This window comes from Martes martes, assembly GCF_963455335.1.
Source record: "Martes martes genome assembly, chromosome: 8".
NCBI lineage: Eukaryota > Metazoa > Chordata > Mammalia > Carnivora > Mustelidae > Martes > Martes martes.
This window is the reverse complement of record NC_137895.1, coordinates 26257199-26283858: the sequence shown is the minus strand read 5'-3', so window position 1 is coordinate 26283858 and position 26660 is coordinate 26257199. Positions and strand designations below refer to the sequence as shown.

At 34.9% G+C, this 26660-nt stretch overlaps 1 protein-coding gene across 1 annotated transcript in view; it reads right to left on the bottom strand.

Annotated features, from left to right (window-relative positions):
* CEP83 (centrosomal protein 83) overlaps window positions 1-26660 on the bottom strand; it is a 136532-nt gene that overhangs the window by 60116 nt on the left and 49756 nt on the right. The window contains exons 2-5 of the mRNA XM_080811989.1: window positions 23132-23404; window positions 22529-22679; window positions 14427-14519; window positions 12063-12194 (exon numbers count right to left, since the gene is read on the bottom strand). Coding sequence (XP_080668115.1) covers window positions 12063-12194; window positions 14427-14519; window positions 22529-22679; window positions 23132-23304 — 549 coding nt within the window. The 5' untranslated portion in view covers window positions 23305-23404. The remainder of the gene's footprint in view (window positions 1-12062; window positions 12195-14426; window positions 14520-22528; window positions 22680-23131; window positions 23405-26660) is intronic.

Sequence of the window (26660 nt, the reverse complement as noted above, 5' to 3'; positions counted from 1 at the left end):
TGAGCTTATGGAGTATATTTATATGGTTTAATGACTCTGTCTACTAATTCTGTAATTTACAGATCTGCTCTGTGGACTTTTTCTTCATTATGAAATAAATCCTCCTGCTTCTCTGCATGCCCCATCAACTTTCAAAAAATAGTCTTTATTCCATGCTCATGGATTGGGAGAACAAATATTAAAATGTTGATACTACCCATAGCCACCTGCAGATTTCATGCAATCCCCATCCTAATATCAACAGCATTTTCACCAAACTAAAACAAATAATCCTAAAAATTTTATGGAACAATAAAAAACCCTGAACAGCCAAAGCAATTCTGAAAAAAAAAAAAGAAAAAAAAAATGGAAGAGATCCCAATCCTGGATTTTGAGATATACTACAAAGCTGTAGTAATCAAAATAGGATGGTACTGGCACAAAAACACACACAGATCAAGAGAAGAGAACAGATAGCCCAGAAATAAACCCACGATTATATGATCAATTAACCTTCAACAAAGGAGGAAAGAATATGCAATAAGAAAAAGATGGTCTCTTCAATGAATGGTGTTGGTAAAACTGGAAAGCTATATGCAAAAGAATGAAACTGGACCACTTTCTCATACCATACATAAAAATAAACTCAAACTATATTAAAGACCTAAACGTGAGACCTGAAACCATAAAAACCCTATGACAGCACAAGCAGTAATTTCCCTGACATTGGATATAGCAACATTTTTCTAGATATGTCTCCTAAGGCAAGGGAAACAAAAGCAAAAATAAACTATTGGGACTACATCAAAATAAAAGCTTCTGCACAGCTAAGGAAACAAAAAAACTAAAAGGCAACCTACATAATGGGAGAAAATATTTGCAAATGACATATCTGATAAAGGACTAAGTATCCAAAGTATACAACGCAGCTCCAAAACCCCACAAATAATTCAATTAAAAATGGGCAGAAGGCACGAACAGATATTTCTCCAAAGAAGACATACAGATGGCCAACAGACACATGAAAAGATGCTCAACATCACACATCATTATGGAAATAAAAATCAAAACTACAATGAGATATCACCTCACACCTGTCAGAATGGCTAAAATCAAAAACACAAGAACCGAGTGTTGGCAAGGAAGTAGAAAAAAAGGAATCTTATTGCACTTTCAGTGGGAATGCAAACTGGTACAGCCACCATGGAAAACAGTATGGAGGTTCCTCAAAAAGTTAAAATTGAATTATCCTATAATCCAGTAATAGCACTACTGGGTATTTACCCAAAGAAAATGAAAACGCTAATTTGAAAAGATATATGCAACCCTATGTTTACTGCAGCATTATTTACAACAGCCGAATTATGGAAGCAATCCAAGTGTCCATTGATAGATGAATGGATAAAGATAAAAGGCTATGCATAAATACAATGAAGTATTACCCAGCCATAAAAAAGAATGAAATTTTGCCATTTGCAGCAACATGGATGGATCTAACAGGTTTAATCTAAGTGAAATAAGTCAGAGAAAGACAAATACCATATGAGTTCACTCATATGTGGAACTTAAGAAACAAAACAAATGAACAAAGAAGAGAGAGACAAAAAAAAAATTCTTAACTATAGAGAACAAGCTGGTGGTTATCAGAGGGGAGATAGGTGGGGAAATGGGTGAAACAGGTAAAGGGGATTAAGAGACACTTCTGATGAGCACTGAGTAATGTAAAGAATTGCTGAATCACTATACTGTACACCTAAAACTAATATAACAATGTACATTAATTATACTGGAATTTTTAAAAATCTTAATATTTTTGAAAAGTCTTTATATTTTAGATCAGTTTTGGGTTTACATCAAAATTGCACAGAAAGTACGGATTCCCACATGTGCCCAGCCTCGCCCTCTATCAGCATCAGACACCAGAGGGGTAGATTTGTTACAACTCATGAACATACAGTAATGTATCAGTATGACCAAGTCTATAGCTTACATGCGGGTTCACTCCTGGTGGACATTCTACGGATATTGATGAATGTATCCTGACGTGCACCCACCACTTTAGTATCACACAGAACAGAGTCACTACTCTCAAAATCCTCCTCTAATCCCTACTAACCAGGGATATTTTTAATGTCTCCATAGTTCTGCCTTTTCCTATATGTCATGTCGTTGGAATATTACAGTATACAGCCTTTCCAGGTTGGCTTCTTTCACTTAGTAATAAGTAATAAAAGTTCCAATATGTCTTTTCAGTTCACTTAACTACTAACCTACTGAAGGACATATTGGTCAAGTTTTGGCAATTAGGAATAAAGGTGCTAAAAATAACTGTGCACAAAGTTGTGCAGAAATAAATTCTCAGTTCTTTTAAGTAAGTATCAAGAAGTATGACCTGCATCTTATGGTAAATTATGTGTAATAAGATTATGTTTAGTTTTCTAAGAAACTGCCAAACTGTCTTCTTCGAGTTGCTGTACATTTTGCACTCCCACCACTAATGGTGGGAAGTCGCGTTGTTCTACATCCCCACTGGCAATTAGTATCACCAGTGTTTTGCATCTGGCCATTCTCAATATGTGTGTTAATTTATATCTTGTTGTTTTAATTTGCAATTCCCTAATAACATACAATGTTAAACATATTTTCATATTCTGATTTGCCATATGTATATCTTCTCTGGTAAGATATCTGTTCAAGTGTTTGGCCCATTTTTTAAACTATAAGTTAAGGATGTTTTCTTACCATCAAGTCTCATAATTCTTCGTATAGCCTAAATAACAGTCTTTTATCCTATGTGCCTGTAGTAAATATCTTCTATCAGTCAATGGCTTCTCATTCTCTTTACAACGTCTTTCACAGAGGTTTTTAATTTTAATAAAGTCTAACTAATTACTTCTTTTGTGTGTCATGTTTTTAATGTTGTATCTAAAAAGTCATTGCTAAACAAGGTCATCTAAGTTTTCCCCTATTATCTTCTAGGAGTTTGATAATTTTAAGTTTCACATTTAGGTCTATGTTCTACTTCTAATTTTTTGTGAAAGGTGTATTGTTTTTGTGTAGATTCATTTCTTCTTGTATGTGCATATCCAGTTGTTTTAGCACCATTTGTTGAAAAGACTTTTTCTCCGTTTAGTCTTTCCTCTTCTGTCAAAGACCAAATGGCTATATTTGTGTAAGTCTATTTCTAGGCTCTCTGGTCTATTGATCTATTTGTCTATTCTTTTGCCAATGGCTGACTTGGTTACAATAGCTTTATAGTAAATCCTGACGTCTGACAGTGTCAGTCATCTAACTTTGTTCTTTAATATTGTGTTATCTATTCTGGGTCCTTTGTTTCTCTTTATAAACTTTAGATGCAGTTTGAGGATATTATCAAAATAACTTGCTGGCATTTTGATTAGGATTGCACTGAAACTACAGATCAAGTTGGGAAGAATAGACATGTTGACAACATTGAGTCTTCCTATCCACAAACATGGACTATCAGTCCATTTATTTAGTTCTTTAATTTTGTTCATCAGTTTTGTAGTTTTCTTCATACAGATCTTCTACATTTTTTTCAGATTTATATCTCAGTATTTCATTTTGGGGGATGCTAACATAAATGATACTACGCTTTTAAATTCCAATTTCACCTGTTCATTCCTTTTACACAGGAAAGCATCTTTTGTACATTAACCTTGTTTCCTGTAATTTCACTGTAACTGATTATTAATTTCAAGAGCTTTTGGTTCACTGTTTCAGATTTTCTACATAGACAATCAGTTATCTGCAAGCAAAAAGTTTTATTTCTCCCTATCAAATCTGTATGTCTTTTACTTCCTTTTCTTGTCTTACCATATTGAATAAGACACCCAGCATAATGTTGAAAAGGCATGGTAAAAGGATATTCGTGCCTCACTCTTCCTGATCTTAGTGGGAAAGCTCTACATTTCTCATCATTAAATATGATGTTAGCTATAGATTTTTTGTAGATATTCTTTGACAAGTTAAGGTAGTTCCCTCCTCTATTTCTAGCCTGCTGAGAGTTTGTATCAAGAATGGATATTGGATTCTCTCAAATGATTCTTCGGCATCTACTGATATGATCATGTAATTTTTCTTTTTTGGCCTGTTGAGGTGACAGATTACATTAATTCATTTCCTAATGTTGAACCAGGTTTGCATGCCTATATAAACCCTACTTGTTCATGGTATATTATTTTTATACATTGTTGGATTTGATTTGCCAATATTTTGTTTAGGATTCTTGAATTTTTGTTCATGAGAGGCTGTGATCTATAGTTGTCGGGTTTTTTTTCTTACAATGTCTGTTTGGTTTAGGTATAAGGAAAGGTAATAGGTATCTGGCCTCTTAGAATGAGGTAAGAAATACTACCTCTCATTCTATTTTCTGGAAAAGACCGTAGAGACCTGATGTTTCTTCCCTAAATGTTTTGTAGAGTTCATTTATGAACCCATCTGGGCTGCTCAGTCATTTTTTATTTTTAAGATTTTATTTATTTATTTGACAGACAGAGATCACAAGTAGGCAGAGAGTCAGGCAGAGAGAGAGGGAGGGGGAAGCAGGCTCCCTGCTGAGCAGAGAGCCCGATGCGGGGGCTCGATCCCAGGACGCTGGGATCATGACCTGAGCCGAAGGCAGAGGCTTTAACCCACTGAGCCACCCAGGCGTCCCCGCCCAGTCATTTTTTATTGGATGTTAGACATTGTGAATTTTATGGGGGAAAGTTCACTTAACTACTGCTGGAGTAGTTCCCCACCCCTCCCCCCACCCCACTCCCCCTTGTTGGAGTTTTCTGGATTCCTTTACATACTTTTAAATCTTTATTCTGTTATGCTTTTAAGTTACTTAGAAACAGTTTGATCCTTGCAAATCTTGCTTTTACACTTGTTAGGGAGAAACAGAGTAGCCTTAGTGTAGGGCTAATTTGGCTTTACTACTGAAGTAAAACCTTTCTGAGTCTTCTACTCAATGCACCATGCATGGTAAAGCCTTTCCACTCTGATGGACATAATATGGCGCAATCATAGGGCTTACTTCATTTGTTTTCCTTCTTGTAGGGATCACTGCACCTCATACTACCTGTTTTTCAGGGTCTGGACACCACTGTTTTCTGTATTTTGTCTCAGTTTTCAGGCAAGACCTTAGGAAAAATTCAGTCCCTATTACTCCATCAGAGCCAGAAACAGAAACTCCTAGACAATATGAATCATGGTTCTACCATCTACTATCTGTATAACCTTGGACTAATCTCAGTGCTTCATGAGTGTTTTTTCAGAAATGAGTGTTTTCTCATTTATAAAATGGAAATAATGATTATCTAATTCCCACAGCTGACAGAATTCAAGTAAGTATAAAGTGATTCTCTCAATAAGTGTGAATTTATTCTACCTCTATGTATTTCACTTCTTCAACTTCTGCAACTTGTGATTTACAAATCTGAAATCTATTTTAAAAATCTGCTATGTTTATTATGATAATTAGCACTATGATTAATGCTATCAGGTCCTAATAGTAGTAACACCATTAATTTGAACATTTACTGTGTGTCAGGCTATTATGGTAAATATTTTGCACATGAAGTTTCATGTTCTCAGATCTCAGTTTTTAATATCAAGTTAGCTCACCTTTTTTATGTTACTACTATTCTAAGTTTCTCCTCTCCCCCTATATGCACTAGAATTAACTTTTCCTAAACTAATGATGGAATACAAAAACACTGTGATTTGTGTATATTTAGAAGAAAGTGACACTTAATTACTTACAAATCTAAAGTTCATATTTTAATCTAATTTTGGATGTTATAGTTCCCTTTCTTTATACCCTTATTTTCTCCTACTAAAAGAAAGATAGTCACAGGGAGAAAGTAATTCCCAGAACTACGTACTTGCCCCCCAGACATAGTTAGGGAAAGATTAGGGAATGGAATACAAGAACTGTTGGGAAATGAGCTGATGTTCACTTCGTCTTAAAAAGAATTGAGACAGAACAAGAGAATATGGAAAATAAAATACATGCTGCCAGGGCACAGGGCACCTGAAAGCAGAGCAGTCCAAATGCTAAGAGTGAGATGAAGGTGGGGGGCACAGGAACTGAAATTAGAGATGCCCTGGAACTATTTAGATCATCTAAAGTACAGGCCTGACACTGAAGACTCCAGCATGCTAAACAAGAGAATCAAATACTCCAAAATTTTGAGGATGTGTTAACATTTATTCAATATTTACTGTGTGCTAGGTATTTATATAAGTATTTTACATACCCCAATTTATTAAATCTCACAGATCCATGAGATAGATATTACTGTTAACACCATTTTACAGATAAGGAGACCGAGGCACAGAGAAGTTCAATTTAGTTCTCAATGTCACATTAAATAAACATCTTAAACATTTTAAATTTTACCTGTAAAATGTTTAGTTTTTGAGATAGTCTAAACTGCATCCATACAGAGAATTATTTTTTACTGTTTATTCATTTTTAAGAGAGAGTGAGTGAGAGCACGAATAGGGGGTAGGGGGTAAGAGGGAGAGGGAAACGCAGACTTCCTCTGAGCAGGGAGCATGACAGAGGGCTTGATTTCAGGATGCTTAACCAACTAAGCCCCCAGGCGTCCCCATACAGAGAATTTTAATGAGTAAGATTTCACCGAGCCCTTCTAAAAGGTTTACCAAAATTCATCCCAGAGAATTCCCACTGGGAGGTAATTTAGTTTTAATTTGGGAGACTTTTGCCTATTGTAATATGGTTTATAGTACTCTGAGAAGGGTGCAAGTCAGAGAATTTGGAATATTTTAGATAAAGGAGCCATATGGGCCACCCAGAGCTTCAGAACACACCAGGAAAAAATTAGGAAGTGTTTTAAGAGATTTCATGATGTCTACTGATATTTGTATCAGGATAAAGACCAAAACTTGGAAATCATTATCAGTTTTATGTTACCAGTATTGTAAGAAAAAAATACAACGTGGTAACAAGGACCCAGAAAAGTTCTCCTTTCTGCCACAGGAATTCTGGCTTCTCACCAGCCCCATAAAAACCAAGGTACAGGGGTGTCTGGGTGGCTCAATTGGTTGAGTGTCATCAGAGAATCTGCTTTTCCCTCAGTCTCTCACCCCGATTGTGCTGTGTGTCTGTCTCTCTCACTTGATCTCTCGCTCTCTCAAATAAATAAATCTTCAAAAAAGAAAAAAAAGACACCTGGGTAGCTCAGTTGATTAAGTATCTGCCTTTAGCTCAAGTCATGATCCCAGGGTCCTGGGAATGAATCTGGACTTGGGCTCCCTCCTCCATGGGGAGTCAGGGAATCTGCTTCTCCCTCTGCACCTCCCTCCACTTATTCTCTCTCTCTCTCTCAAATAAATAAGTAAATAAAATCTTAAGGGGGGAAAAAAAAAACAAAAACCAAACAAGGTACAGCTCAGTTGGGAGAGCCAGATCGAATAATCTCAGGGACTTGTCATTATATATTGTCACTCTAAAGTTTTTCATATGATGCAGCGCTCACTGCCCCTCTTTCAACATCTTCACACTTCCCCCAGTGGATTACTCTTGCTTCTTGCACTAGTTCAGTAGACCAGTATAATCAACTATACCTAAAACTCTCTGTATTGTTCATTATTTGCAGAATAAAAAATTAGACACCAAATAACACAATGAAAACACAACAGCACGTACCACTTTGAATAATGCCTATATACAACTTCAGAATTTCATCTGTATGAAGTCCCAGACTTAGTATGTTCTTATAGCCAAATGCATTGAGAAATCATGACCTCATCTTACTTATAAAGACATCTACTTTCATATATTCTTTTTTTTAAAGATTTTATTTATTTATTTGACAGAGAGGGAGATCACAAGTAGGCAGAGAGACAGGCAGAGAGAGGGGGGGAAGCAGGCTCCCTGCTGAGCAGAGAGCCCTATGCCAGGCTCAATCCCAGGACCCTGAGATTATGACCTGAGCTGAAGGCAGAGGCTTACCCCACCGAGCCACCCAGGCACCCCTCATACATTCTTTTTAATTCAGAGTATCACAAGGGAAATGTGAATCACTAGAGTGCTTCTCATGAAAACACTAACAAAATCTTCCTGAAGTATTCACCTAAGAACACAGTAAAGAATATTCAGTTACTTCTTTCATCTGTAGAAGTGAAAATGCACAAATATTGTGTGAATCCTTAATTAATGCAAGAAATGCCAATTATCTTTAGTACAAACTAACATATTTTATACCAATTTTAACTGTAAAATTAGAAGATGGCAAGACTAGGCTTTTCTTTGAAGTTACTGCTATTTCATGATCCCCAATCATATCACTAAGTTTCACTGCTCTTGTGTACAGAAATTAGTGTATAAACATAAGTAATGGAATGAAAGAACAAATATCCGATTGTCCAGTAATTAATATTGTTCCTGCATAACCAATCAGGAAGTAGAAAGAAAAGAACTTTAGTCTTATCAGAAAGTTTTACTTTTCTAGAATCTATTTATTAATAATGGCTTCTTAGCTAGCTGTTTATCTTCAGATTTCTCCATAAAAGATATTTAAATTGGGAAAATTAATGATGCCACTGACCCCTTAAAAATTTTAGTGAATATTATTTGGTCTTCCATGGATGAAAAATAGATTAGTCATCAGATTTCAGATGCAAGTTTCATTCTTTAGAAAAAAAATAAAACTAAGAAACTAGAGAATACCAATAATTATTGCCAGATAAACATCAATATTAGATTTTAAATGTAAAATATAAAATAAAGCACCAGTATCCTTAACATCGGTGGTTATTCTCTAATACATTAAACCAACATTTTAGGCTGGAAATCTTTCCACAAGAAAATTTTTAAATGTAATTCTTTTATGTCTATCATGATTACAGATTTAAAACCTTTCGTCATTACAAGTAGTATAAATTGACGGATCTCTTAACAAAATTAGTTGTTGGATGGCTCCTAACTGAAATTACCAGAGATTTGAAATTGCCACACCGAACTACAAACTTTGTGCTGGTAGTTGGGGTACCTGAGTTCTACCATAAACTTGGCTGCTGACTTTTTGCGAGACTTTGAGCAAGTTGCTTACCTTGCCTATCTTATGCTTCAAGTATCCTCATTTTAAATGGATAAAATAATACAGTTCTGTCCCATCACAGTGACTATTATAACAAGAGATCATATGGGAATAGAGCACTTAAAGCTGTGAAGAAGTTTTTAATAAAAAAGCCTATTATAAATTTTCATAGTTTTCTAGTATTGTATTACCAATGGACTTAAATGTTCCAATGTTCATATAGCTTCTTAATATATCAAACAATCATGAAACAGTTTGCCCACTGATTAAAAACAAATATTGTGGAAATATCTATGCTACCTAGAGCAATCTACACATTCAATGCAATCCATATCAAAATACCATGAACTTTTTTCACAGGGCTGGAACAAATAATCCTAAAATTTGTGCAGAACCAGAAAAGACACTGAATAGCCAAGAGGAATACTGAAAAAAAGAAACCAAAACTGGTGGCATCACAATTCCAGACTTCAAGTTCTATTAAAAAGCTGTCATCATCAAGACAGTATGGTACTGACACAAAAGCAGACACATAGATCAATGGAACAGAACAGAGAGCCCAGAAATGGACCCTCTACTCCATCGGCAACTAATCTTCAACAAAGTAGGAAAGAATGTCCAATGGAAAAAAGACAGTTTCTTCAACAAATGGTGTTGAGAAAATGGGACAGCCACATGCAAAAGAATGAAACCGAACCATTTTCTTACACCATACACAAAAATAGACACAAAATGGATGAAATATCTAACTGTGAGACAGGAATCCATCAAAATCTCAGAGGAGAGAACACAGGCAGCAAGCTCTTCTACCTCGGCCACAACAACTTCTTGCTAGACATGTCTCAAAAGGTAAGGGAAGGAAGGGCAAAACTTACTACAGGACTTCATCAAGATAAAAAGCTTTTGCACAGCAAAGCAAACAGTCAACACACTAAAAGGTAACTTATGGAATGGAAGAAGATATTTGCAAATGACACTACAGATAAAGGGCTAGTAGTCAAGATCTATAAAGAACTTATGCAACTCAACACCCAAAAAACAAATAATCCAATCAAGAAATGGGCAGAGGACGTGAACAGACATTTCTGCAAAGAAGACATCCAGATGGCCAACAAATGAAAAGATGCTCAAAATCACTCAGCATCAAAGAAATACAAATCAAAACCTCAATGAGATACCACCTCACACCAGTCAGAATGGCTAAAATTAAGAAGTCAGGAAATGACAGATGTTGATGAGGATGCGGAGAAACGGGAACCCTCTTAATACTGTTGTTGGGAATGCAAGCTGGTGCAGCCACTCGGTAAAACAGCATGAAGTTTCCTCAAAAAGTTGAAAATAGAGCTACCCTATGACCCAGCAATTGCACTACTGGGTATTTACCCAAAAGATACAAATGTCGTGATCCAAAGAGGCACATACACCCCAATGTTTATAGCAGCAATGTCCACAATAGCCAAACTATGGAAAGAGTGGAGATGTCTATCAACAGATGAATAGATAATATACAACAGAATATTACTCAGGCACCAGAAAAGATGAAATCTTACCATTTACATTGACATGGATGGAACTGGAGGGTACTATGCTGAGCTAAGTAAATCAGAGAAAGATGATTATTCTATGGTTTCACTCATATGAGGAATTTAAGAAACAGCACAGAAGACAATAGGGGAAGGGAGGGAAAAACAGAAAGGGAAGAAGTCAGAGAGGGAGACAAACCATCAGAGACTCTTAATTAACTATAGGGAAGAAACTGAGGGTTGCTGGAGTGGGGGTGGGGTATTTGGGTGATGAGCATTAAGGAGGGCACATGACTAAAAAAAGAAAAAGATGTGATGAGCACCAGGTGTTATATACAACTGATGAATTACTGAACTCTACATCTGACACTAATAATGTTCTACATGTTGGCTAATTGAATTTAAATTCAAAAATAATTTTAAAAAAAGACCTGTTTGATCCAATTAGTAATTAGTAAAGGAAGGTGAGTATATTCTCATTCTTAATTCCAAATAAAGACGATGCAATAAATAAATAATGCAGGTGTGTTTATACATAGACTATTTCACATAACTATAGATACCAAGCTTTTTTTTTTAACATATTCCACTAGCATTAGATTTCGTATTTCAATATAACAGAACAAAATGATATATTTCTTTCTTCTTGAAAAATCACATAAAAGTCCATAAAGAATGATAAACACAGGGGCGCCTGGGTGGCTCAGTGGGTTAGGCCTCTGCCTTCGGCTCGGGTCATGATCTCGGGGTCCTGGGATCAAGCCCCGCGTCGGACTCTCTGCCCAGCAGGGAGCCTGCTTCCCCCTCTCTCTCTGCCTGCCTCCCTGTCTACTTGTGATCTCTCTCTCTGTGTCAAATAAATGAACAAAATCTTTAAAAAAAAAAAAAAAAAGAATGATAAACACAAATTTCATTTTTGATAAAATTAGGAAATGAAACATAAGATGAGTAGAAAGGCAGCCCAAGCAGTAGAGATAGAGTAGGGGAACATGCTGTAGGCAGCAGAGAGAAAATTCTGCAGTTGTAGACATCAGAAAAAACAAAGTACACTTCTTGAATGTGATGGGCACATTCTAAAGTATAAGTCCCTTATTTCTGTCAGTAGAAACAAGGTACATGGGCTGACAGCCAGAGCTCTCCTGATGTGGTTTTGTTCCAAAAAGTAGAGGGGGACAGTGCTACATAAAAAATCATATAAACAAATTATATATGCAAAAAGAAATCTAACTCTCTGGCTATGGAAGATAAGAGACTGTCCACCTCCATCGACTGGGGCAAAATAAAGGAGGAACAAAAGAGGAAAAGCTAACAGCCAAAAAGAATGTTCACCAATAAAAATCTTACTACAGAACAGATGAATATCATGCCAAATACTTCACCATTAATTAATGAAACTTAATTATGCAATTAACAAACAGAATTTACAAAAAAATCATAAAATTTTATTGACTAGAAGAATAATAACTAAGCTAGTATAATCACTCACCTCTGATTCATATTTTATTTTTTCTTCTTCTAAAATACGTGCAAATTCTTCTTTCTGGTGTTCAAATTCTGATTTGAGAAATGTATGTTCATAGCGAAGCTTATTATATTCAGTTCTATACTTTTCCACTTCCTAAATTAAAAGGAGACTATAATTTATGACAAGTTTATAAATGAAATTTGTACTCACTCCAAAAATCACTTTTGCAAATATAATTTTAAAGTGCATTATATTGAAAGCCATTCTAAAAAGCAAAATATAAGCTTAACAGAAATATAAATAAATCCTGGAAAATTCTTATGACAAGTATCCTACATAATCAGTACATTCTTGAGAAGGTGCCAATAAAACACATTACCATTCAATTTACCCTATTTCCTTACTGATTCTCATAATAATGAAAACGAATAGCACATCAGAAGTTTTGACCTATAGGCCTAATAAAATAATATTTAATAATGTAGTATACCTTTCTAAATTAGTTAAATTTTTAAAATTAACTCTATAGTAAAATATAAAACAGCCTCCTAAAAGTCAGACAGGATGAATTCTAAGTAGATAAAAGATTATTTGAATATTTATTACAACAACTTAAGGTTCAATCAAGTATTATAATGATAGTTCAACATACCAGTCTGAAGAATATATGTAGCACCAAATTTCCTGACTAACTAGGAACACATGCAGATCTCTGATATGCTCCAATTCTGCTAACACTACAAAAGTTGCTGGAATTCTAAAGTCAATAAGAACTTGGGCAGTACAGAAGATGAAAGAGACACTATTTCAGCATTCATCAGGAAATTAAGATATAAAAACACCTTCTAAAATATCCAGCTCACTGTAAATCTTTGGTTGAATGATTTCTCGAAGCCAGTTTACAAACCAAGAAAATGGGTTTCATGATTTTATTAAAAATATACTTAAAAAACAACAACAACAACAAATCCTTTTATTTAACTTGATCACCTACCTTAGGTCTAAGCGGCTTTAAATCCAAAAATTAAGTCTACTCCCAACCATAATGCTTTGGTTACCCACCAGGAGGACATTCAAAAGATGACCTTCCAAACCAGTAAGTCATTTATAAAAGCCATGTATAAAAACAAATTTATAAAAATGGAGAGTAATATTCAGTTTAATTCATTCATTTATTCATCAATTTTCCGAAGAGTCCAAAACCTCACTGAATGAATACTTCTATATACAAAGCATTCTGCAACATACTATATAATCTATATAACAAACCTGTTCTGTGCAATGGCAGCATCACTAGACTACAGCTTTCCAAAGGAGGTCCATTTTGAAGGGGACAATATTCATGTGTTATATATAAGGCCCAGGCTATTCATTAAATAAAGTTGCATTATATATATACATATATTATATATTATATATATATATGTCTGGCATAGTACTTAATATAGGCCATCTTTTCCTATTTCATTTATTAAACAGTTAATTATATTTTACAAACATGAAATTTCATAAGAGGAAGGAAACATTTCAGTCCGAAGGAAAACTGTAACATATTTCTATTTTTCTAGGGTTGCATGAAAACACTCTTTCATCCCACAAACATTGAGTACCTACTGCATGCTAGGAACTTAGAATATACAGTGAACCAAACAGATAAAGGTTCCTTCTCTCATGCAACTTACATTCTAGAGATGGTAATAAAGAAAATAAAAAATAAGCACAATAAATATATAGCATATTAGAGGATAAGTAATAGAGAAAAATAAAAAGTAGAGCAGAGTAAATGGGGATCCAAAGGTCTAAGAAGTGAAGGAAGTGGCAGGAAGCAATATTAAATAGAGATACACGCTGGTCACAAAGTAGGCCTCATTGAGAAGGTGACATTTCAGCAAAGACTTAAAAAAGATGAGGAAGGGGCACCTGGGTGGCCCAGCTGCTTAAGTGTCTGACTTCGACTCAGGCCAAGTCGTGCTCCCTGCTCAGCAGGGAGTCTGCTTCTCCCTCTCCCTCTGCCCTCTACCCCCCTGCTCGTGCTCTCTCACACATTCTCTCTCTAATAAATAATTTTTAAAATCTTTTAAAAAAGAGAGAGATAGATAGGAAGTTGGCTAAGAGATATCTGGAAAGATACTATTCATGTTAGAAGTAACAGTTATAGCAAAGATTCTTGATTTGTTTCATTTCTGGAGTGCCAAAGAAACACCAAAGAGGACAATAAGAATGGAAGAAAGGAAGTCAGATAGATAATGGGATCTGATCTTGTGCAGCCCTAAAAGCTCCTTAAGTTAGAAGGGGAGCTACTGCAGGGTTTCTGAATAAGGGAATGGTGCTTTTGATCAGTCACATAAAGATAAATGCACAGTTCCTTCTATATAAATTACTTACTTCATCCAGATTTCTAAAACGTTCTCTCATTGGAGTTTCTAATTCTTGTTGTATTTGGGCTCGTAACAACTCCAACTTTTGTGGTGTTAATACCTAGTAACGCAGAGAAACAAAGAATTCTAAATATAAAATCACAAAATTAAAGAATTCACCAAATTTTAATGCTTAATTATAACAATAAAATCCAATTCAGAAAAATTTCACTATATACCTAATTTTACAGTAATCATTATATAAACAGAACCATCATTTGAAAGAATACTTGGAGGCCTCAATTTCAGGCTCTCAGAGACATCAACAATTCCATTAACATGAGATAAAGACAGTCACTGATTATTATTATGATGATGATTGTTAGAAATAACTATGTTGGCAGCTAAGGTTATCATGTTTTATGTAATGGCTAATTGTCTATTTCCTAAAGCAATCAAAATAAAGGTATAATAATTTGGTACACCACAGAGAATTATTCAGAATTATTTTCAATCAGAAAAGGCTGACTTCTACTCTAGCCACCAAAACAAGGCTCCTCCCTATTATGCTGTCTTACAGAACTCATATTTCAAAAAGTGATAAGTATTTACATAACCTCCTGAAGGGCAAACACAGTCTTTATTCACCACGGTGTGTTCCCAACACCTCACACTACTGCCTGGCACATTGGCTCACTCAATTATCAAATACTGGCTATAAAACAAACAAACAAAAATCCAGTTTGTACTTACATTAACCTCTGAAAATGAAGAGTACTATTCAGTTTAACTCATTTATTCATCAATACTCCAAATAGTTCAAAAACTTCACTGAATGAATACTTGCTATATACAAAGCATTCTGCAACTTACTATATAATCTATATAACATACTGTTCTAAATACCTTCCATGCATTTACTAACTTAATTTAATCCCTGCAATGATCCTCAACGTAGCTATATTATCATCCCCCCTTTTTATAGAAACTGAAGCATACACAGAGTCTTACTTTCTAAAGATCACAAAAACTCACAAGAGGCATTTCTGCCCCATAAGAAGTTCAAACTCGTGTGAAAAATAACATACATACAAATAACTATAAACATAACTAATATAGGCTTATCAGACTGGTAAAGACCAACAGAAAAGATATTAAGTATAGAAATAGTGGCACATCAAAGGAATGGGAAAACTAAAGCTTAGGTAGAACAGAAACTTAAGAATGGAAAATATTTTAAAGTCTCTAGGGAAAAAATGTTCCTCAAAGGTAAGCTACAGGCATTTTGCATTGAACCGTACTAAGCACTACAGACAATTTAGAATCCTGGATCCTTCTGCATTAATGCTCTCTAGATACTGTGAAAATCAAGGCTATGCTGGAACATTTCCAAATGCCACTTAGCTCCAGAGCTAAATCCTGGCTGGACAAAGGGAAAGAGGTGGGAGCCACAGGCAGAGGATTCCTAAGTATCACATTCATACTCTTATAATTTACTTAGTATTCAACAGTAGTAACTTAAAATTTTTTTTACTTAAAATGAATAAATATAATTACATACATAATTCAAACAAAAGGAGTATTAAAAAACTAAGTCATCTTCCTTCAATTATCCAGTTTCCCTTTTAGGAAACAATCATGGCTTATTTCTTATGTATCTTTCTTGAAACAATATATAAATATATAAGCATATATATATATATGTGTATATATATATATCACTTTATAATTTTTACATAAAGAAAGGCATACTATACACATTATTTCTTCTGCACCTTGCTTATTCACTGAAGGTATTCAAGCTTAAAAAGGGCATCACCATATCTATATTTTAGGAAGAAGCTTGATGGATCAAAATCATGGTGAGAGAAAATTGGTGTGGGGGGTGGCGGGGAGGAGGCAGAGGAAGGCAGTGAATGGAGCTGGGAAATCAGATAGAAAGCTCTTGTTATAATCTGGTTTAATATGTCAAGAGTCTGGGTGATAGTATCAAGAGTCCAAAGAGAGAAGGGGTAGTAATTAAAAGGTAAAGAATAATAAAGATCAAGATAAACCTTGTTTAGTTCCTGTTTCAAACAAACCAACTTTTAAAATAAGCAAAACCGGGGGCACCTAGGTCGCTCAGTTGGTTAAGCATCTGTCTTTGGCTCAGGTCATGATCCTGGGATCCTGGGATGGAGCTCCGGGTCAGGGTGCCTACCCAACAAGGAGTCTGCTTCTCCCTCTGCCCATATCCCCAGCTCATGCTCTCTCTCATTCTCTTGCTCACTCTCTCTCTCTCTTGAATTAATAAATCTTAAAAAAAAAAAAATAAGCAAAACTGTGGGAAAAGTAGGGAAATGTGAACAAAGACAGTATTAAAAGATATTAGGGAATAAATACTTTAAGGTATGATAATGGCATTGTGGCTATGCTTTTAAAGGAAACACTGTCTTGCTATATAATAGAAATAAAGATACTAAAATACTAGAGCTGAGATAACATGATTTGCTTCAAAATAATCCAGAAGGGTTGAAAGATAGAGCAGGGATGTCAGAAGATAAAACAAGACTGGCTGAGAGATGGTAAGCATTGAAGGGTATTGGAGGATGCAACACAACCACCCTTTCTACTTTGGTACTTGTTTGAGATTTCTGTAATTAAAGGTTAATTAGAAATAAAAGTGCTTCCACTTCCAACAGATGGCATAATAGAGATCAGATTTATTCTCCTGCATAAAACAAACAAAAGAATAAACAAAAATCAAATGTTTTCCAGATACTGGGCATAATTAAGCAGCAAAGATCTTTGAGAGACAAACAACAAAGAAAAGTAAGCTTTGAGAATGCTTCCAGGCCATGCATAGGAAGGGATATCCAAGCAGAGTCTGATGGACTCTCTGATTTAAGCAAATGGTACTACAAATCCAGGGAGAGCAATGTGGCTAGAGTCACAGGCAGGGTAGCAGAAAAGAAGGTGGCACAGAAACAAAATTATGAAGATCTGCCAAAGGCTCATTCAGAAGAGTACCCCAATCAGCATATGCATGTAAGGAAAATATTTAAGTAAGGCCAGGAAAAGAATGACCTGAAAGAATCGGGTGAGTAATCTGACCTCACACAGAGCCAAGAATAGTTCCTTTTTCCAAAAGCCAGACTGAAAACTGTCTTTTCATTGAGAAATGAGTACTCAGAAGGTTCTCAGCAGTGGCAAGTAATGAGCACTAAGCATTAATCTGCTCTCACTCAGCAAATCTTAAAAGCAAAACCCAAAAACATGAAACTGTTTCCAAGTAACTGTCCCAGAACAAAGCTCAATAATATCAGAATACAAAAATATCTAGCACTCAATGTAAAATTTACTATGTCTAGCATCCAATAAAAATTTATCAGGCATGCAAAGAAGCAGGAAAATACTACCCACAACAAACAGGAAAATCAACCAAAACCAACCCAGAAGGGATACAGTTGTTAGAATTAGCAAAGATATTAAAATAGTTATTATAACTGAATTCCCTATGTTCAAAAAGCTAGAGAAAAGACTGGACATGGTAAGTGGATATAAGGAAATTATTAAAAAGACCTAAATCAGACTTCAAGTGTAAAAACTACAACTTCTGAGCTGAAAAATATATACTATACGGGATTAATGTAAGATTAGATACTGCAGAAGAAAAAAGATCAGTGAACTTGAAGACATGTCAAAAGAATCTACCCAAAATGCAACAAGGAGACAAAAAAGATTGAAAAGATTGAAAGCAAAACTTACATGTATTCTTACTTTAGTCCTTAAGACAGTAGGGAAAATGGTACCAATGGAAATATAAATACACACAAAGGAGAAAAGAGAATTGAAGTTAGTAACTACCCAAAAGTCTTATAATTTATAAGGTCTCTGATAAAAAAGACTCTCAACAAGATTTTTTTTTAATCTCCTAAGAATCTTACAAAAAACAAGCACACATGCATAAGAAAAAATCCATCTTCCTTCCCAACCCCTGCCAAAGCACATATACAACAAAGACACAGAATTAGATTATTTTCTCCATGACATTTTAGGAGAAAAGTACACTGTGTCTTAGACTTCTAATGGAATACTGCCACCACTTGTCTCAAAAGAAACTTACAAGAATGCTTTATCATACAATAGTCGATGTGTCATTACCTATACTAAATCTATATTACACCAACACTTATCATGTTAAGAATATAAAATAGACCACTGTTTTTCAAAGAATTTTTTTCTAAGATTTTATTTATTTATTTAACAGAGAGAGAGCTCACAAGTAGGCAGAGAGGCAGGCAGAGAGAGAGGGGGAAGCAGGCTCCCCGCTGAGCAGAGAACCCGATGCAGGGCTTGATCTCAGGACCCTGAGATCATGACCTGAGCTGAAGGCAGAGACTTAACCCACTGAGCCACCCAGGTGTCCCTCAAAGAACGTTTTAATCCAAGAAGGCAGATATTATTGTGTCAGAGATTATTTAAAAAAATGAAAAACTGAATAATAAATTCAGTTCTGAGCTTCCTAGCAGCCAAATAAAATGGGAAACATACTGGGTTATATAGTTTCCATTGCCTGGCACAAAGAAAGCATATAAATTTTTGGTAAAGTAACTTTTAAAATTTGTAACAGAAATATTATCAAATAACTCGTGTTTTTAAAAAAGGTTCTGCTAACATGGTACATAATAACAATATAACAATAGCTAACATGTTCTATTCATTTTCTACATCAAAGCACTGTACTAACACTTTCTATGCACTGTCTCATTTCATCTTTACTATCACCCTATAATTTAGGCACTATTATTATTTCCATTCACTACAACTACAGCAGTGACACAGCAATATTCTTTAATTGACTATCTTTGATATCATTTTTCTATAAATGCCAAAGCGATATTAAATCTAAGTTCAGAAAAGGCATTTTGTAGGTAGAAAAGATAATACATGTATATCATCTTTGATATCTGAAATATAATCATCTTTCATCTGAAAATAATCATCTTTCATAAACATTTATTATTTTTTACTATTGATTCTACTTTGTTGAATTAATTTTATTCAATTCACAAGTTGTACAAATTGCTAACATCCATGGAGCAAATAGCTAAATTTAGTTCCAACATGAATACATAAATATATAGATCTTTATTTTAGCTTAATCTTCCCAGATAAATATCATAGAGAAACCACTTATGGTTTATCTTGAAAAAAAGAAACCTTACCAGACAAATTAGATTTGTCAGCAAACACCGGCGAAGTTACCCCATGGAGAAATGTCCAAAGTTATTTTGTGTAGACCCAAGGAACAGTGTAAGAACCAAGAGAGAGGCTACACGGAAGATGATTTCATTTCAACATGAGAGGGAAAATACTTAACATACTCCAATCCATGAATGGAACTGGATTACTTTAAAACATTTATGAGGTTCTCTCCCACTGAAAGCACTGAAGCAGAGAATAAAGATCCCTGTGTCACAAATGTTCCAAAAAGGAATTCGGCTTTGAGTAGAGTATTAGTTTCCTAGAGCTCTGACAACAAAATACCACAAACTGGCTATCTTAAAAAAAAAAATCCAGAAATTTATTGTCTCACAGTTCTGGAGGCTAGAAGTCCAAAATTAAGTTGTCAGCAAGTCCACACGCCCTGAAGGGAAGGATCCTTCTTTGCCTCATCCTAGCTTCTGACAGCGTGCTGCTGATCCCTGTCCTTCCTTGGCAGCCGCAGCCCTTCAATCTCTGCTTCTGTCATGACAGGACATTCAGTCCCCCACCTCTCGCCCCTCACCCTGTGCTTCTGTCTTTGTGTCTGTTCTCTTCCAGAAGGACACCAGTCACATTAGATTAAGGGCCTATCATCCTTCAGTATGACCCTCATCTTAACTAATTACATCAGCAAAGGCCACTTTCAAACATATTTTGAGATACTAGACATTAGAAGTTCAACATATTTTTTTGGCAGACACGAGTTAACTCATTACAGATAGGAAACAACATCATTGACTCTAAGATGCTTAAGCTTTAGGTAGATATGAGACAAGAAAGAACACTATTATATATATGAACAGAACAACAATTATGATTCATTCATTTATTCTATTTCTTCATGTCATTCATTCAACAAATATTTGTTAATATATTATAAAATATATAAATACAAACAAATATACTTGAACACCGGAGACACACTGAAAAGAGCTCCTGCCCTTATGGAGCACGCATTCAAACAGAATAAATGCCACCATTTTTGAGTATCGACATGTGTCAGACACTGTACTAAAAATATACATGTTATTTCATTAGTCCTCACAAAAACCGCCGTTAACAACTTTTATCCTCTTTACCATATGACAAAACTAAGACATAAAAACAGATGTTTGTTGAAGGTCTTCAATTCAACACTGGTGACCTGACCTTTTTTTTGTTATAAAAATGACCTTTTTATCTTACGTGACACTTTTTGTCTTGAAGTAAATTTTATCTCATATTAGCATAATTACTCTGTTTTTTCAGAGTAACATGTAGACATGCTTATTTGTACCAAGCACATGCAAACAATAAGCTAAAGAAGACTACAGTGTTTATATCTACAATGCCAGAATACTTTGAATTCCTTGGGTTCAGTACTCACAGATTCCCATTTCTATGGGCCTCTCAATTTTTGCAGAACATATTAATCTACCAATTCTATAGGCTTAAATTACATTTGCCTATTCAACTCATATTTCTGAGGTTTTTGTTTGTTTAAATGTCCCAAATACACTTAGGAATAAAACACCACCATAGAGGCTCTAACCCAAGCTTAGTGGTACTGTTCCCAACAATGGAAGATCTCAAGAAGATACTGAATAACTGACTTCTAACACTGCTGTGAAAGGAATCCATGAATTGGATGATATGTCATACTAGATGACTTGAAAACGTAGCTTTTTGCTCTTATCAATTTATGACTCCAGTATTAAAAATACCTTATCATTTGTGCCAAGCACTAGGCAAACAGAAATACACAGCTGGTGCCATTTAGAGATTAAATGAATACAGGAAAATATAACTGCTAATATCTACTAATTTGAAATTTATAATAAGTTTGACTGGTGCTACACTAAGTTTAGCTTTGTTCTCCTTTCCAGGCAAATGAGAAACGAAACAATAGTCAGTACTATACTTTGCTTTAGAAACTCCATTTACCCTACAATGCACACATAAGTTATGTGCTCATATTGTTTTTATAGTCTTTTAAGAAGTCCCTTAAAAAAACTATCAGTCTTATCAACCATACCACAGTAATAAATCTTTTTAAATAAATATCAGTCTTTTTTAGCTCAGTTTCACTTATAATACTTAAAGGAAAATTAGTAAAACTTTCTTTAAAAAAATATTTTTAACTCTGAATATGCATCAATTCAAACCGGCCTTTCCCCTAGTTATTCTGAATAGTGAAATACTTAAATCAGAACAGGTACTTTAATACAAATTTACATGAAACAACAATTTCATGGCTAAATCCCACATGGTAGCTAGTATTCCAGAATATATGAAAGAATATTAAATTATACCACGTGGACAACAGCAAAATATTCATTGCAAATATAGGCAGAATTTGCCAAATTTACCAACATCTGACTACTTTTGTACCACAGGGGCAAAACGCAGGCCTCCCCCTCTTGGGATAGGTTGCTTTGGCATGAAGATTACTTTGAGGTAAAAGCAATCAAAACCCAACAGATTTAGGAAAAGCTCTTTACCTAACTCTCAACTGCCTTAATTGGAAAGGAGAGCCTACACCAAGAATAGAGCTATTAACAGAGGTTCCTTTTTACCTAAGAAATTTATCTGCTTAACAGGGCAACATTTGTTTTCCAAATATCTCCTCTAACCATCCAGCTAATGATCTTTCCCTTTGTATCCCCAGACTCTGCCTGTCTCCCTAGCTCAGGATGTCATACAAGCCTATTTATATTGTTCCCTATCTTTGCAATTTCATGTTTGTGATGTTTGTGTGGATTCTGCATACTTCCAAAACTAAATTTTATTTCCTCCTGTTAATCTATCTCATGCCAATTTGGATTCTTAGTCGGTTTAGAAGGACCTTGAAGAGCAGAGGAAACTTTTCCCACCAAGAATACTAAATGAAATATATTTTCTTACCTGCAATTTCATTTCGTCTAAGTCTTTAGCTTTCTCTAATAATTCCCCTCTTAGCTCTTCAAGCAGCATATGAAATTTTTCCTGGTCAGTCTGCTTTTCATTTAACAGGCGCTTTAATTCATGTTGTGACTTTTGGTACTCATCCTGCAATCTGATTTTTAAAAAAAGAAAAAATTCAATGTTAAGGATATCCTTTGCCAATTGCATTATTTTATGTAAAGTCAACTAACACTACAGAACAAGACTGATTTCATATATTCCATTAAATTCATAAACCTCTTTTCTTTATAGAGTTTAATTATTAACACTATTTTATTAATATAATTTTACTTAGGGGTAAGGAAAAACACACTTAACCACCTAGATACATTTAATTTTATATGTTTTGCTACTTTCAAAGCAAGACCTACAGATTCATAGCATACTTGGGACCATGTTTAGTTTTGAATAAAGTAATTTTAAAGCAAAAATTTCACTGTATTAAGGAAGTTTTAAATATATATACTGCAAACTAACAAAATTATACTGTATGTTCCAGAGCAAATGTCCAGACAAAAATAATTTCTTAATAAAGCCCCTTACCTCCAAATTTAAGCAATTTACCTTGTATGTTCAGCTTTAAGAGTCTGATAGTTAGTTTTATGATGTGCACATCGTAACCTTTCATCAATCAACATTTTTTGAAACTCAGATTGAGATTCTGTCAGCCCACTGTCTCCACCAGAAGGAAAAATAGTGGGAAAAGTGTCCATATTGGCAAGTGAGCAATTAACCATGTAAAAGTAAGTTTGGCTTCCTTTTTGTTTTAGTTTTCTTTTCAAGGGTATTTTCCACTTCCTTCTTGCTAAGACAGACTCTCAGGATGCCAAATTATACCTGCAGAGAAATGCACTTAGTTAGTGATGAAATAAACTCCTTCAGTGTTATTCTTTTTATCCCTTCTTGTTATTCGTCTATCCTTTCTATAACAAAACCCAAATTTTCAGATTTTTTAATTGTTCATCAAACAAAACGAACAAAGTTGAATTGCACCTTAACACGTTTTCTCTTCTCCACACTAAGTTTCTGTGACCCTCAACGTCACATCAAGTATTAACCTAACTAGAATTACTGACTTTTCTAGTTCAGGTACTCCCGGATTCACAAACCATGGATATTCCCTGAAGCTACTGGGGTAAACTTCACAGAATGATCCTAGTACAAAATCTATACTCTGAAATCAGAGAAAAGCCATTTAGAACTTGACAAATGGTTGGAGAAAATTATAATCTTCACAAAGATGATCTTCAGCAAGTTAACTATGTGATTAATGCTACAAAGCGTCTTTTATTTGACACAAGGTAGACTGCAGACTCAGATGAGAAATCAGTCAACACAAAGATGTTAATCACCTATGTGTTATGCACTGTGCTAAGAACAGGAAAGTAACTCACCTCAGCTATCCCCAAAAGCACTGATCCAGAATTATGAAAGTAACTAAATGGTTGTTATATGTAGAATTTAAAAAAAAAAAACAACGATGACAATGTTCTTATTGTAAATAAAGACAAAAGTTTTCATCAAAGTAATTCTGTCCCCTTTAGCTTCATTAATCTTTGTCAAGACTATTACATGTACTTTTTCCTAATAGCACCTCTCTTAGTCATGAGTCATCATGAAATACTTTTGCTTACTACAAGATCTTTAGCACATGAAAACCAACCATCAAATTTCAAATTACATACTACCTAAGAAGACTTTTAAACTAAAATTGAAGTTACTCTGGTTTCCTGTCAAATCACATTTTAATACAAGGGACAACGTCCTCCAAGAAAACTTTACTTCTTACTCATGTTAAATGTGCAACAGTGCACTGTTTGTAACAGCTGCCACAACATTAACCTATCAAAAGTATTTACTTGTCAGGGAATTAATTAACTGGATCATAAAACTGGCATGTAATTTTAACTCTGCTTTTTTTTTTTTTAAGATTTTATTTATTTATCTGACAGAGATCACAAGTAGGCAGAGAGGCAGGCAGAGAGAGAGGGGGGAAGCAGGCTCTCCACGGAGCAGAGAGCCCGACTTGGGGCTCGGTCCCAGGACCCTGGGACTGTGACCCAAGCCGAAGGCAGAGGCCCTAACCCACTAAGCCACCCAGGCGCCCCAACTCTGCTTTTTTATCCAAATTAATTTTTAGAAGATAGAAACAAACAATAAACTTACCTCATATTTTCTAATAATACCCCCAAAAGGTATTATACGGTTTTAACCTTAATTAGCTAAAAGCTAAAACCACGTAAGAAACAAGCAAGAGCTATCCTTCAGTCCCACTACTAATGAAACAAAGATTTTCTAGATAAAATGAATAATTTTTTTCTTTTTTATTCCTGTTGACAGTAAATATTCTAATTCCTACTTTAAAATGGAAGTTCAGTGCCCCTGCAGATAAAATTCACTAAGACCTGGACATTTTAGGAAAACAGGGTTAAAACTGATTTAAATCCTTCCCTCTTTTTGCACTAAAATCTACTACAAGTGCTTTTCAGGACTAATTGCAGCAAATCCATTTCTCAATCACCACCACCATTACCTCATTAAAAAAAAAAAAAAAAAGTTTCTTCCTCCAGATGGGATAGTAAAGGAGCATCCAGGTGCAAGATGAAGTACATATCTTCCTGTTGGGTCTACAACTGACTATGAGTGGTAGGAGTGAGAGCTCCCCGTGCTGCATCTCCCAACTCCATTTTAATGAGGTTTCTCATTATTAATTTTCACAACCTCATCTCCAATTCTAGTTCCATTATAAACACAGGTGTACTGCCCTCCGGGATCTTAACTCAAAGTTATGAACTCCTGGGTTGCATATGCCAATAGTCATTTTCAGGCTTTTCTCCTCTAGGAATATTTCAGAATCACAGAAAACTATCTGTCCATTTCCAAAAGTCTTGGCAAGGTCAGGATAAATTTTCTATCTGTTTTTAGGTGTTTTGCACATATATTCAGTTTTCCAGTTCAGTACTAATTAATTTATCAATGATAATCTTAGAAAATATAGTATCCTCCAAAGAGATATCTAGTAACATAGAGAAAGACCTCATAAAACTTAATTTTTTCTCTTTCAAATGTGGTTCCACAATTCTATATTCAAGCTTACAAAGAAAAAAACTTGTATCTTTCATGTGAATTACATAAAGACGCTTTTGGTTAAAAACAAAAACCCCAGTTACCCTAAACGCTGTGGGAAATGTATTATCAATCTCTTACACCAAGAAATCTGAAGATAGTCTTCACTTCCAGTACTGGAGGAAAAGGTAACTTAGATAAAGCCTCTTGCTTAGGACAAGAAAAGCTAGACATGTGTTTTAATAATCTGCTTGAAGACACTGGAAAACTAACAAGAGAATAAATATTCACTGAAATGGGAACAGGAGAGGATACGGATGCAGAAAGATGAGACCTGGATTTGGAACCACTATTCCCCTACAGGCATCTGCCAGTTCCAGAGAGGTGGCTGGAAGACTGAACGCCTTCTGACAGTCTTCAAATTCAAAGATACACAGATTAGACCAGCAAGGAGTCGAGAAGCCCTGGTGAACACCCCCTCCATTTTGGATACAGACTTTAAAGGTTTACCCTTATTATTCCTAATCAGGGTAATTCAGACTAATGATATTAGAATAGGTTGCAACTTGCTCTAAAAAACAATTTTACAAATAAATGTGACACAATAATTTTTTTTTTAAATTTTAAAACTCAAGCCCAGAGAAGATAAGGTGACATGAATTAAAGTCACAAGAAGCAAAAAGACAATAGACAAAGGGGCCTCACTACTAGAGTTTTTAGAGAATGATTCTAAAAGAAATTTTCTTATATTATTATTGTGTACAAGACAATAGAAAACAAGGTTGAGAATTTTGTGAGAGAATAAGAAACCATAAAAAGAAACCAAGGAAAATCTCTAAAACTGAAAAATTCTACAAACCAAATGAGAAAGTATAATTTAAAAAAAACTCAATGAGCAAGTATAATAGCCTACATAAGACATAGCTTAAAGAGTAATTAGAAGATAAGTTAAAAGAATATATTCAAGCTTAAGTAGAAAGAGAAATAAGGATGAAAAATACAAAAAAAAGGACTCAACACTGTATGG